This window comes from Taurulus bubalis (genome assembly GCF_910589615.1).
Source record: "Taurulus bubalis genome assembly, chromosome: 9".
NCBI classification, from domain to species: domain Eukaryota; kingdom Metazoa; phylum Chordata; class Actinopteri; order Perciformes; family Cottidae; genus Taurulus; species Taurulus bubalis.
This window is the reverse complement of record NC_136597.1, coordinates 16,033,068-16,046,895: the sequence shown is the minus strand read 5'-3', so window position 1 is coordinate 16,046,895 and position 13,828 is coordinate 16,033,068. Positions and strand designations below refer to the sequence as shown.

At 40.7% G+C, this 13,828-nt stretch overlaps 1 protein-coding gene across 1 annotated transcript; it reads right to left on the bottom strand.

The window, feature by feature from the left end:
* Positions 1 to 48: 48 nt before the first annotated feature.
* Positions 49 to 11,929, bottom strand: alpk3a (alpha-kinase 3a; the record flags this gene model as incomplete). Its single annotated transcript, XM_079223325.1, has 15 exons — positions 49 to 1,858; positions 1,950 to 1,998; positions 2,092 to 2,309; positions 2,409 to 2,497; positions 2,611 to 2,885; positions 2,972 to 3,007; positions 3,097 to 3,224; positions 3,781 to 3,928; positions 4,229 to 6,145; positions 6,308 to 6,665; positions 8,939 to 10,214; positions 10,320 to 10,437; positions 10,899 to 11,020; positions 11,390 to 11,422; positions 11,793 to 11,929. The coding sequence occupies 15 exons, from the start codon at positions 11,927 to 11,929 to the stop codon at positions 1,519 to 1,521; spliced, it is 5,244 nt and encodes a 1,747-aa protein (XP_079079451.1). The 3' UTR covers positions 49 to 1,518.
* Positions 11,930 to 13,828: the final 1,899 nt, after the last annotated feature.

Genomic DNA, 13,828 nt, shown 5'->3' with positions numbered 1-13,828 from the left:
ATTTGCCAATTATACATGCAATTATATATGTACAGTAAAAATGTGATCTATGGTTGGACACAACTGTTTTACATATTTATTTAAAAAAAAACATTTGCTGACATGATGTGACATAACAATAGACAGCACACACATTAATCCTCTCTCTTAATCACTCATTCATTTACTCACTCACACGTCATCCTTTGACTTTATGTACACCTGAGCACAATATAGTCTGCATGACACAACACTTTAACATTGCAGTATTTTCACTGTCATAGCTGGTCAATATTTCAACCTCTTTTAGAATTATTCTATCATAAACAGTCATGCAAATTCAGTGATGTAAATATAAGGTCAGCTGAGCGGAAGACTTAAAAGACTCTCATTGATCATAAACCAATAATCCATAACAGGAATTCCTAAAGATGTGTTGTCAGGTCTTTATTTCTTGTTAAAGGCAAATGACTCATGTTGGAAATTAACCATGAATACCTGCAATCTCTCAAGATAAATGGATACTTTTCTGATTCTTCTTCTGCTGTGTAAGTGTACACTAAACCCACTGTATTTTCCTTTTCCTTGTTCTTGTTCAGTGGAAAGTAATTGTCAGTTGCTCTAAAACCTTACAGATTTAATTCAGGGAGCCTTACTTAGTGATCAACAGGCTTCTAAAAGTCTGGAGTCTGCACTCTTAGTTATTTGTTTAGTGGGCTTTTATTCCACAGTCCAAAGGTAAGATCATTTACTGTGTGGAATTCATTCAGCAGCTTTCCTCATTTCTGGGAACATACTTGAAATGAGGAAATAGCATGTCAATGTGAGCATACCATTGTTAAAGAGTTTACTCGTAATCCCCTACTGCACATTGCTTTGCATTCACCAGCATATCTTCTGAATTACTATGAGAGGACCAATAAAAACACAGACACAACAGATGTAAAGTACTTTAAAACTACTAAAGAGTAATGCCAAAAACAAAGTGCACACAAACATCTTTGACTTAACAATGGTGCTGGAATTCCACAGCATGAGCTCAACTTTGCTGCGTGAATAAATGCTGATTAAGCATTTCTAATGCAAGCCATAAATAACGTCTCAATATATATCAATTTGATGTCCGACTCACATGCTGTACATCACAGATGAGCATGCAGCGTTTAATATGGAACTCCCTCTGTGGCTATGGTTTTATTCTCCATAACTATCTATATCAAACCATGAAAATGTTCAACTCTTTAATAAAAGAAGTTGAGTTTACAGATATTTCTTGGAGAGCTGTTTGTCCACTCATAGAGCTGATACGATAGTAAAGTTAAAACCACTGCTTTAGCTGGATATCTTGTTACTGTAATTTGAATGGTGACTGAGAAATTCACAGTAATTCTTTATAATAAGTCAGGTCAACAAACTTTTCCTTTTCTTTTAATCTCACTCTTCAAGTACTTGCTGGTTTTGGTAACTGGAAAGAAACAGGTAATACTAAACCATTACAAGCAGTAACTATCTTGGTTGACACAGAAGAGGTGCTTCTTCCTACCTCATTTCAAGGACATCAACAGTTTCTGCAGGCTTGGGTTTGGTGCCTGTTTTATTGTCCTCTGTCTCCTGGTTTTTTTTAGTTACCTTTGGGCTAGAATTAGCCTTTCTAGACATCTGAGGACTGTGTCCTTTTCGCTGCAACTGGGGGCTGTTGGAGCCCAGTTTGCGGTTGAGAAGGGGGCTTCTGGAGCCCTTCATCTTGGTGGGTTGCTGCAGACTATCCATAGTTTTAAGTGAGCGCAGGCCAAGAAGTCCACAGTAGTAGTTGCACTGATGGTGGGTCGAGAACTGTTCGAACACTTCAGGAGAGCCATGCTCTGTTAGTCCTTGGTATCTGAAATACAGATGTCAATCAACATTTTATTCCAGCTATTCTAATGGAAAACAAAACAATAACATGTGCATTTCTTGGTTTAGATACAAACCCTTTTGACTTGGTCACTACTCTGACATTTGTAATCTTTGTTTCAACTCCTGAAAAAGAAAATCCCAGAAGATTATCAATATTATCATTCTCAGAAATAGATACATGATTGTGCTGGTTATGACCTTGTATGAGTGTCTTACCCTCCAGCCGAGTGACCAGCAAATTGCCATGTGTCCACTGATGGATCCAGTGCTGGAAGGTGCTACATTTTTGCTCCACCTCAGAAACGGTTCGTGTAATCAGCTTGCCTTTAGGATCCATCATACAGTAGTTGAGGAAGACACCCTCGAAATAAGCCTCCACCGTAGCATATGGCACAGAGTTCGCAGGCCGGTACATTAGATACTGAGCAATCACTCTGTGGGCAACACAAACAATTAGTGGTATTATTATTAGGTTATTAACAAGACAGTGTTGCACATTTTGATAACTACTGTATAATAAGCATGGTACTTACTCTAGTGACAAGCCAAAGTTCTCAATAACTCTTGCTTCAGCCGCAAAGATTTTACAATATTCTCGTATCATGTTTTGGACTTTGCATTCCTGGCAACACAGATCATTTAATAAAGCAGATCAATGTACTGCAATCATGAACACTAGGAAAGTAGTGGGAGCAATTTACTAAAAGATTTTTGGACGCTAAATCCACCACTCACTTGCTTAGTTATCTGTAGATTTCTCTCTATGAGGTTGCTCTCCGGTGTGGTCCCGTAGGCAATGGGGCTTTGAATTTTGATGATGCATGCGCTTCCAGAATCAAAAATGGGATCCAGGCCGTAAATAACCTTCACTCTGCTGGCTTTGTGAGTGCAGCCCTCCCCGATGCGCACCGTCTCTGTCATTATGCGGCCAAAGTACTTTTCAGCCCAGCTGCCACAGTCGGCCAGGCCTCTGTTGAACAGCAGCGGGGTCATCTCAATCTCTTCTCCAACTGAGGGAAAACAAGACACGTATTTACATGAATATTGAACATTGACAGAGAATGTCAAAGGCAAAACAAAAAAAAGCTACCGTAACCTTCCAAATCCTCTTTTAGTAGGATCTCAGACAGAACTGTGAAATAGAAAACAGAAAGACTCATCAAGCATGATACACATATAAGATTTAGATTTCACACTTGATTTCTCAAGGAATATACTCACTGTCTACGCTGAGCAGGAAGTCAGTGGTGTCAGATCCATATTCATTATTGATTGAACATCCATATACTCCACAATCGTTGCTGGATGCCAGAACGACAGCCAGTGCGACTTGGGTTTCATCTCCTCCACTTGAGGACAAAAAAGATAAAAACATAATAATAAAACAAGCCAAGTTGAGTTGGCCAGAACGTCAAAGGTTCAACATTAACCCACAAGGTGTCACTGTGAGACAGATGGCCACGCTGTGAGGTAGCATTCTGCTGACACAGCAGCCAATAGCACGTATATAGACTTTTAATACCCCCTGGAGATGGGAAAGATATTGTGTCAGGTTACAGTTTCTGTGTCTAGCCAGAGATTCACCTCTCTGTGTCATAGCTGTAGGGCTCACAGTCACATGAGTTGGACGTCTCTGCAGTGAGAATATGAGAATGACAGAAGGCCATGGGATGCACGCTGATGCCCAAATTAATCCTGTTCGTCCTTGTTGCATTATTGTTTCAGATTCGGAACATGTCCATTTTTACCAGTCATGCCAGCTGGAAATCCTCAAAACAATAGCAGCGAAAAAAAAGGTGACAAGTAATACAACAAATTGAACACCATGTGACATTGTTGTTGATTTATTTGTGTTACAGGTGGTTAGAGTAGGGTTGACACTGTGCGACAAGAAGGTGGTTTTACCTTCTCTTCAGCTCTATTATTTCCTCCTCATCTCTGTACCACTTAATGGTGGAGTCACTGAGCACGTTGAAGAACTGGCACCACAGCTTCAGGTGTCCAGAGGCATCTGGGAACGGCTCTCCCCTTATCTTACGGATGACCTGTGGAGCTGGTGGTGCATGACAGAGAGGGTGCCAAGGTAAATATATACTGTCCTGGAGAGTGGAGACTTTCTAATGTTCCCACTTCTTCATGCACTGGTTTACTAGTAAGACTAATGTGCTGACAAACTAAATGTTTCACACATATTTTGTGAAAACTACAACAGAGTCAAATATGTTACACTGTAGACACACACAGTATTTAGAGTATTTAGCCAAAATATATTATATAGTACCAACAAGTTGATAGCAATTTACTGGGAAATATGCACACAATTAAACATTTTAGGAGTTAAGTGCTTCTTTACCTTTCAAAGGGTTTAGCTTCTTTTCAGCTGGTTTCTCATCTTGTTTGGTGCTGACAGGCTCTGCTATGGGAGTCTCCTCCACGGCTTTTGGCACCTCCAAGGTGGCCTTTCTGCGGCTCAGCAGTGGCGAGCGCCTCTCCATTGGTGGGGTATTTTGTCCCGTGGGAGCTTGCAGTAAAGCTGCTCTGCGAGCCTGGCTGGGTGACATGTAAGGGGTCTCCTTCTTGCCTTGAGTTTCCAGCGCACCAACTACTGCTCCCTCTCCATCTTCTTTAGTTTTGGGCATGAAGATTTTGCGACGAGCTCCGGAGGCCAACTCTTCAGGCGTGGCAGAGCGTATGAGTGACAGACTGTCTCTGCGCTTTAGACGGGGACTGCTCTCGCAGGAGAGGGACGATGTTGGTGTCGAGCCTCCACTTAGATCTTCGTCTGCTTTGTCACCCACAGTGATTACTTCAGAGTCTGGAGCAGCTTTGGACATGAATTTACGGAGACTGGCTGGACTCAATGATGGATGTGCCGGAGGTTTAGAGCAGAGTCTGTTTCTCTGAAGGTCCTCAACAGACACAGCATTCTCTATTTTGGCCTCTTTAAGGGGTTTTGCCTTCAAGACTTCAGGAACAATGTTATCTTCTATTGATTTACTGAATGATGGCACATTGTCACCAACCTTTGGTATTAGAGCTTCAGATAGCATAGAGGGGGTGTTTTCTTTTATACTCTTTTCTGCTGTTTCTTCTAGGTTCTGTTTTATACTTTGTGTTTTTTCAGGCACAGTGGTATTGTTATTTTCTACGTCATGCATGGTTCCCTTTTGCGTGAGAGCTGAAGTTTCTGTTTCTGTCCACTCACTTTGTGTGGGCAGTCCAGAATCACTTTCATGACAAGTGACAGAGATCGGTGGCACCACAAACAAAGGCACTGGTGGAGTTTCTAAAGGCTGCTGTGTATCTGAAACATGGGTGTTTATATATACATCCTCTTCCTTGTCATCAGTGAATGAAATATTTATAACAGGAATTGATGCATAGTCCATCTGAGGGAGCTGACTACTTGTCACGTGTGGCTGCTCAGGCTCAAAAAATGTTGTGCCGTCATCTAATTGCACAACTTCCTTTCCATTCTCTGTAAGTGAGAGGTTGTTATCATCCTGCACACTTTTCTGTGTGGGCAACACGCTTGTAGTATCAGTCACGCTGTGGCCTTGGATTATTACTACCTGAGACACACTAGTTGCATCATGTTTTTGCCACATAGCCGGCTCTGATTCTTGCTTGTTTAGTCCAAAAATAGTTAGTGGCACAGTGCACTCTTTGAGCTCTGACTCAATTATTTCAAATTTTGGGATTATAAAATGCTCATTTGGTTTAACACCTGCCACGGTTGGTTTAATATCTGGGGTATCATCAATAGCAGATATTTGGATCTGTGGGATATTTGCTGAGGGCTGACCCTGCTGTCTCTCACTGCTCTCTTGATGTGCAACATTAATGTGTTCCTCCAAAACATAAACATTACCCATCTTGTTTTGTGTTATGGAGAGGCTCTTTGATTCATCCAACTCCTCTTCTTTCACTGGGTTTCTCTTTTCTGTCTCCACTTCAAACAGTAGACTCTCATTTCTTACTCCAGCACTCTCACCTTGTACATCTAAGGCAGAAATCAATACCTCTTTCAATTTGCTTCCGTCTTCACTGCTTCTAATACCTGTGTTTGAACTCTCTATTGCATTGGCATTGTGGACAGCAGTGCTTTCCTCTCCTATAGAAGAAGTGCATTCTTGCAGCATTTGTAGGTCACCCTTCTCTAAACTCTCTCTGGCTGCAGTGGGCGGAAATCCTACATTCGTTTCCTGAATCAGTGAAGTACATTCAGCCTGTTCCTTTACATCATCTCTCTCTACATCGTATGCTGCCACTGCAGGCAGAGACGAAAGAACATGATGTTGATCTGGTGTTTTAGATTGACTTGGCTCTATTCTCTTTTCCAGTGAACATGTTCTTAATTCAGTAATCTCAGATCTATTTATTTCTGAGCACAGCTGTATGTTTGAATTCACTTCAGCTTTCTCTTCCTCACGTAGCTTATTGGAGGAGCTGTCAGGTTCACCTTCTTTGCCCATCTCGTCAACACTCATCTTTTTTTCTCGTGGAGTTCCATTGGGTGTCTTTCCAAGGCTGTGGCTGTTTGATGCCGAGATAAGAGTGTGAGGGGAAGTCCAGCTTTCTTCCAAACTAGTGAGGGTGGATGTGGAGGAGCGTTCCTCTTTATGGGAGTCTTGGGTCTGTGGCAGAACAGATATTTCTTCCCTGGGGGAAGACTTCTCTCTTGCAGCCTGGTGATTAGGCTGTGGTGAAACTACCAGGCAATCTGGCTCTTGCTGGTGTACGGGAACCTCTTTGATAGCTGATGCTATCTTAGGATCTTTCTCTTCAACCTGATGAAAAGTAAACAAATACATACTTTTAGTACTTCAGTACATTTACAGCAGTGTTAGAACAATATGAAACACACTTACACTGATGGTTTTGCTTCTCATGCATGTACAATAACACATTTGACATGCACAAAAAGTCTTTTTAAGAGTCTGATTTGTTCATGACCACACGACCTAATGGAAAACATTCAGTGTCACGTTGAGGAGTTTTTGAAGAAGCTTGTTGGAACAAATTTATTGCGGTGACCTTTGCCACAGTGACATGTATAGAATGAGACACATTTTGCTACTATAAATCAACAGAAGCATAAACAGTGACAGATTCTAAAAAACATGCGTTGCGTTATATGTTTCATTCCCTGACAGACAGGAGGAGCACCGTGGTCAGTCTGTGAATAAAGTTGCTCAATTACTAGTTGATATTAAGCAATACATAGTTTAAACAAATATGCAGAACAACGACTGTAACTCAAGATATCTTTGGGTTGTATGACCTGTCAGCTTATTTCAGGAACTACTTTATCTCATGGTATGTGCAAGGTAGCTGAAACCAAGTATTTACATGTGCAAGGTTCCAATTCAATATTTTAATTTGTGAACAAAGGGGGATTAGCTTCTTTTTTTGTATTGTCTGAATTTAGCCATGATCACACTTGGTACTAACTTTTATGTCTATGATTAATCTTAATTTGACAAGGGAATTCCCACATACTCGACATGTTGTGTTTACTCAAAGAACCTGTTGGGCATTGAATGAATGATCACTTCTCTGTTGAGGATGAATCAACAATCATGATTCACCTAACTTTGATGTCATCAACACATTGTTAATGAAACTAAACTAAACAACAAACAAAAATTGTATCCTCCCTATCAAAGTGTTTGGGTTTCTTTCCACTCACTGCTCCTGTTTTTGATGTTCACACTATTAAGATGAATGCTGAAGAGTAATGACGCCACAAGCCACCGTTTGACAACATGTCATGCCAGCAGTGACTACGAAGAAAAAAAGAAGCTGCTGCTTTCGATGGAAGGGAACTTGTGTCACAGTCTAAAAATGAAGCTGTGGCTGGCTCCACATACGGTGTAAATAGATATCAGACATGTGACAAAATAAATTGTTTGACTTCCTCGAACTATGCATCCACAAGAGCGCCTAGTATACAACCATCATGGAAATATAGTTGAAGTTCCACATTATTGACAAACAATCGCTTTGGAGGTAGATTATGTTTAAACACAGATTTCTGTTGCCCTTTTCACTTGTCATCGAGCACCAGACAACTGCATGTTAGTGAACAATGCAAAATTAAATACATCCGCTGTTTTTTAGCATTTCATGCCAAATTTACGGAACAAAACAATTCACAAACTCAGTATACATTTACATACAAATATATGTAATAAAGATATCAAATTTTCAGGGATGTTTTCAACAAATTGTTCCCTTTCTCCTTAAGCTTTTAGACACGTTGACAAAATATGCAGAATAATGATCGTTCTAATTCCCTCCACATGACAGACTTGAAACAATTCTCTAAGCTGTACGCTAAGATGACAGAAGTACTGCCTTCCTCTTAATGCTCTAGATGAGGAAGAGGTTTATTTAAAGATATAGGGAGGGGAGTGTGAGGAATGTGTCCAATGTGACGAGGCCCTCCTTTCATGCAGAGACCTGCCGCTCTACTCCCGCTCATCCAGAACACACGGCCGTCTGTCATGCAAAGCCGGTTTTGTAACTTGAGAACCACTTCTGACATTCAGGTTTCATCATGATCTCTGACGCACTGGTGTCCCACTCATTGCAGCCAACATCTGAGATATTTCCCATCCTATCTTACAGTGTGCCGAGTCGATCCACAACATCCCCCACCTCCACGCAAGTTGCTCTGTGATTATGGTTCCCTATTTCTCCCACACTATCTTGTTTAGCTTGACGCTCTTGAGTGATATAGATGCAGTTAAACCACAGACTCACATGGCCAGGCTGACTCACTCCACCAGTCACTGATCCCTGATATTATACTGTATGTTTTAAAGTTAAAGCGGCTGTATAGTCTGATTGTCCCACAACATGAATATAACATCTAACGATGAGTCGTCATATCTACCACATTTGCAACCAGCAGCAACTCAAAGCCTAAACTGTGTCATGGTTGACATAGTTCAGGCTTTGGCCCTGAAGTAGCTCATTATCTTGCTTGTCAGACAAACACAGCCTATATATAACTCTTAAGTGGCAGCCAGCTGCCATGGAAGACCAGTGGACATACCTCAGTGTGAACCTCTTCACCTGGACTGCTACTCTCTTGACCCACAGACACCTCCATGGCCTCCACAGCAGCATCCGCCGCATTGACACTCTGCCCTGTGGACTCCTCTACGCTCTCAGGTGGCAATTTATGAGCTGGTGGCTGGTCTGTGTGTGGAACACTGTCTTCATTCTTATATGTATGTGGCTTCGGTGACCGATGTTCTGTATTCACAGTCTCTGAAGGCTCTTTGGGTTTATCTATTTCCATAGCCACAATGTCTTCTGTGAGAGGCTTGCACACTTGATTTTGCTCTGGTTGCAGCCGAAATGATGGTGGCGTCGAGTCATGCGAGTGGTCAAACTCTCTCTCCTTGTTCTCCGTGTGATCATGAGAGTCCTTCTTGCTCTTACCAAAGAAGAAATCTTTGACTGAGTGTAGCACCGTGGAGATGGAAGCCTGGATGTTGTGGTGGTCATGATCCTTGTGAGCCTTGCTGTAATGTTTGACTTCTGAACTATGTTTTGTCGACGGTACTGTATGCAACGTCTTCAACAGACTTTTCCTTTCTGTCTCCCTCTCTTCGGCCAATTCTTCTTCTCTCTTTTTCTTTCTCTCGTACTCTTCTTTTACTCTCAAAGCTTCTTCTTGTTCTTCCCTTGCTTTTTGCATCCTTTCTTGCTCACTCTCTTTGTCTTTACTGACACTTACAACAGATATATCCATCTCTTTAGGGTCCTCCCCTCGAGATGGGCTCTGTTTCTCCTCAGCAGCCTGGGACTGGAGAGTCTCTGCCAGAAATTGTGCCAAACCCATTCCTCCATCGTAACAGTTTTCACCTCCATTCCCCATCATATTACTTCTGCTGCTGCGTCTGCTGTTGTTTTCAACCCCAGCATCTACTCCATTTGTGATCTTTATTTTCTTTTTGGCGGAAGTGTCCTCAGATGGAGATATCTCCTCCGGGTCTTTGGATGTCACAAAGGCTGTTTCCTTGACTTCTGAGCAGACACCATTAGGTTCTGCAGCAGCTCCAAGTTGCTCCTCAGCCTCAGGCTCCTGTGGCGGGACGTGTCGCTTCCTTTGAGGACGTTCTGGAGTTTCTTTATCCCCCTTCTTGGTGGGCTCCTCCAGATCCTTCTTCTTCTTGTCCGCTTTTTGCTTCAGCTTGGCGAAGAACCTCTGGTGGATCTGGAACTCGTTCATTGTGCCGACTTCCAAAACCCCCGAGCAAGAGACAATACCTTTACTATTGCTTGCTGAAACTTGATAGATGGCTGCATCGTCCAATGTGCAGCTGAAAACAGAAACACTTATTAATCTCATGTTACGCCATTAGTGTTACAATTGCCAACAAAAAGCTGCATTTCTAATAGTTGTATTGAAAGGTTGTGTTACATACTTGTAAATGTGAAGGGTGTGGTTTTTTTCCTTACGACGAATTTCATATTTTGGGAGTCCACAATAGCGATCCAGTTCCATATCATCTTTATACCATTTCAGTTCTGGAGCTGGGTAACCTAAAGACATTGATGGACTATAATTAACTGATAGCCTCTGGGTTATGAAAGTGCCACAAAGCACTCTATCTATGAATGATTGTTACACAGGTACCATGCCGGTTTAGTTTGCACTAAATATAATTTTGTTTTGGAAATTGTACAGTAAAAAAAACTTTTGGCATGAATGTGTTTTTAGGCATCTGGCTTGTGAAGTGACAGCTGCTGGAACAGCTGTTACTGTTGGATGGGCATTCTGCCTGCAGTTAAAAACACAACATCCGGAAAAACCAGCTTGAATATGATATGGTTTGTTGGATTCATGGATCGGTTAAGGAAGAATAAAGCAATTCACCTCAAAGTTAAATCTTGTCTTTGTTTTCAGATTAGTCACATCCTGTCTCTGTACATCACAAACAATCTGAAAGGTTTCACTTCCTCCAACAGACAACAAACTGAAACATGCAAATGAACAGACCTACCTGACACCACACAGGTGAACTTCACGTTACACTTTTCTGACACTGCCTTTGATTTCAAGGTGGTGTCAAATGATGGCTGTATGTCCTCAGTCAGCTGAGCCATGACGCTGCACAATGTGCTCCTGGAAGTAAACACTGATACATTAGAGAATGTGTTGCCTTGAAATCGTAGACACTTTTACACTTCAGTATCATTTCAGTGACCTATTCACCTCTGTGCAGTACATTACAATAACTTGCTTAATGAAGAAACAAGGATGTTAATGGGGATTTTGGGTAGTGAAAGAGAGACACAGAGACTTGTGAGGTATCAAGCAAAACAAAGTTGTCAGTCCAACACTAAAACCGATGATCATCACTAAAAACTGAACGCAACACTGGACAAACTGGACATTTACATTACAGTTCAAACGTGTGTTTCATTCTTGGGGTAAATCAGTCTTTGTGGTTACGATGTTAGTCGGGAGGAATGTTTTAAAAGTGTGAATTACCTCGTTGGCCTGTAGTGAGAATACCTTGAATAGCTATTCGGAGAGGAGGCAAATGAAGGGACGTCAATAATTAAGTTCTGCGTATGTATAGATAACCCAATTATATGAAATGGTTTATTAATTGCCCTCCTCTTTGACAACAGGAGCACTTCCTTGTTCTTATGGTTTGTAAATTGGAATCACAAACACACATCATTGATGTGATAAATGTGATATTTGACCCACAATGCGATGTGCTGAACAATATGGAAAATATCTTTGGTTTGACTATTTTTATCACTCACTCTTTCCCCAGACCCAGATGTTTTTTTCTTTACCACCATACAATATAGATAGATAAATAAAATACAAATCTGCTTCACAAGAAACTGCATATACATGGATTATAAGTGAGGCTGTATACCTGTTTTCTGGCCTAACATTGGAGAGGTAAGGATTGCGGCTTTCTGTGCGGCCATTGGAAGAGCTGCCCTCATCTTCGAAGCTGCTTGTCCTCCCATTGCCAGAGAAAGAGCGAGTCATTGGCCTTCTGGAAGTCATAGTCCACTGAAGCAATTCACAAAAAATAAAAAAAATTGTGGTAAATGTATCACCCACAGTATGAAACTACTCCGTGTTCACGTCCACAGTTCGTCAAGGCTTAAATATAACGGCGTTATCCATGTAAAAGCCCCTGCAGAAGAAGAAAAAAGAAACACCTTAGAAAGGTAAAAGAGCCTGTTGGAAGTTAATGAAATAAAGTGTAAGATACACTCTGGGTCATTTGCTCATACAAAAGTCAAACATGCAGTTCAGTCTCAATGCTTGTCCTTTCTGACCAAGCAAAGTACTTTGTATTAGAGCAAGTTATAAATAGGATCAGCTATCAGGTTGTGGAAGGGCTGTTAGTGGTCAAACATGAAGCAAAGACGTGTTATTGACCTGTACGTGTTAGGGATATAATTCAGGTGTTTCTCGATCACCTGAAAACTAGTTAGATTTTCCAACTTACCATTGAGATGTTGTCAGTGTTGCTTTGGAGCCACAGACTGTGAAGACAATCTCTGTAACTGCCTATCATAGACACGCATGTGTTGCCAGAAGGGGGCTATTTATAGCAGCCCCACAAATAGGTGCAAGAGCACACAGGACTTTCCAAAACTAGACTTAAGAAAAAGAAAAAAAACTGAATTTAAAGTAAAAACTAACCATTCAATACAGAACACATTCAGAAAAAAAATGTCCTCGATGGTCATATAAATGACCCTGCTTGGTTTTGATCGGTCTTAATAAGTTGGAAAAATTGTGTTCCATCTTGGAGACACTGTTGTTGAGTGGATGTGGACTTGCAAAACACGTCTGCATCTTTAGCTGGTGACAAGCAATAGTCTATGTCCTACGCTTTGCTCAAGAGTTGCTTAGGGACGCCCCCCACCCCCTCCACTTTGTATTGCAACACATGGTGAAATCATAGAGACCCTGCTGCTCACGTTTCACATCAATTAGACAAAAACAGGATCAGTTGATAAGTTATTAAGGCCTGCTCTGATTTAGTGTATTTTATAATATTGATGCGTAAGTTATACTATAGTTTTAGGTTGGTCTTATTTCATTGTTGTTTTATGCTGATATTTAGTTTATTTACAGGAAGAAATATTTAGTACAGTTCAGAAATCAGAAATTGTATTCATAAATTATAATCACGTTTGTCTTCAAATCACTATTCTTTCTTGGCCAACTCAGTCTTGAAAAAGAGATTTGAGGCTTTTCTAGTTAAATGAAAGTTCTAATAAAATAATAATAAAATAAAACATAGCTTTAACAAACCAAAAAATGCACCCGCAGTGTAATTTTTATTGAAAACAAATAACATTTTGTTAACATAAACATCTGCATTGCGATAGGGATACTAAGAAATAATATAACTATGAATGTATTTACTTAACAGTGTATACTCTTATAAAGTATTTAAAGACTTGCTATATTTAACGACATAAGCCATAACTGTTCAAATGTATAGTGTTGTTGTAGTGAGACATTTTTAAAAATGTGCACACATAACAGACAGCTCGTGCATTTCCAGTATAAAGGTCACATGAACTACGATGTTGGGCAATTTGTGGGAGTGAGTGAAATGCTGTTTTGTGTACATAAGCAAAGAACAGAACAATTCATCATCACTACATGGTGACAATAATTTATTTAATATCTTTGTAAGAACTTCAACACAAATCAGGCTAAATCTAGAATTTTGAAAACACAGTGAATGAGTGCTTCTTGTTTCCCCAAACCTCAGCCTGTGATTATACAGCACCTGAAAAAGGGCCAGAACGCTCGTTACCGTAATGGTTGAAAAAGTGGCTCCACTTGCATCTTCCTTACACTATTTACGTGGACTTAACCGGTGCGGTGTTCGTCTGTTTGGACATTTTTATAAAACTAAGGCCGTACCATTTTAAA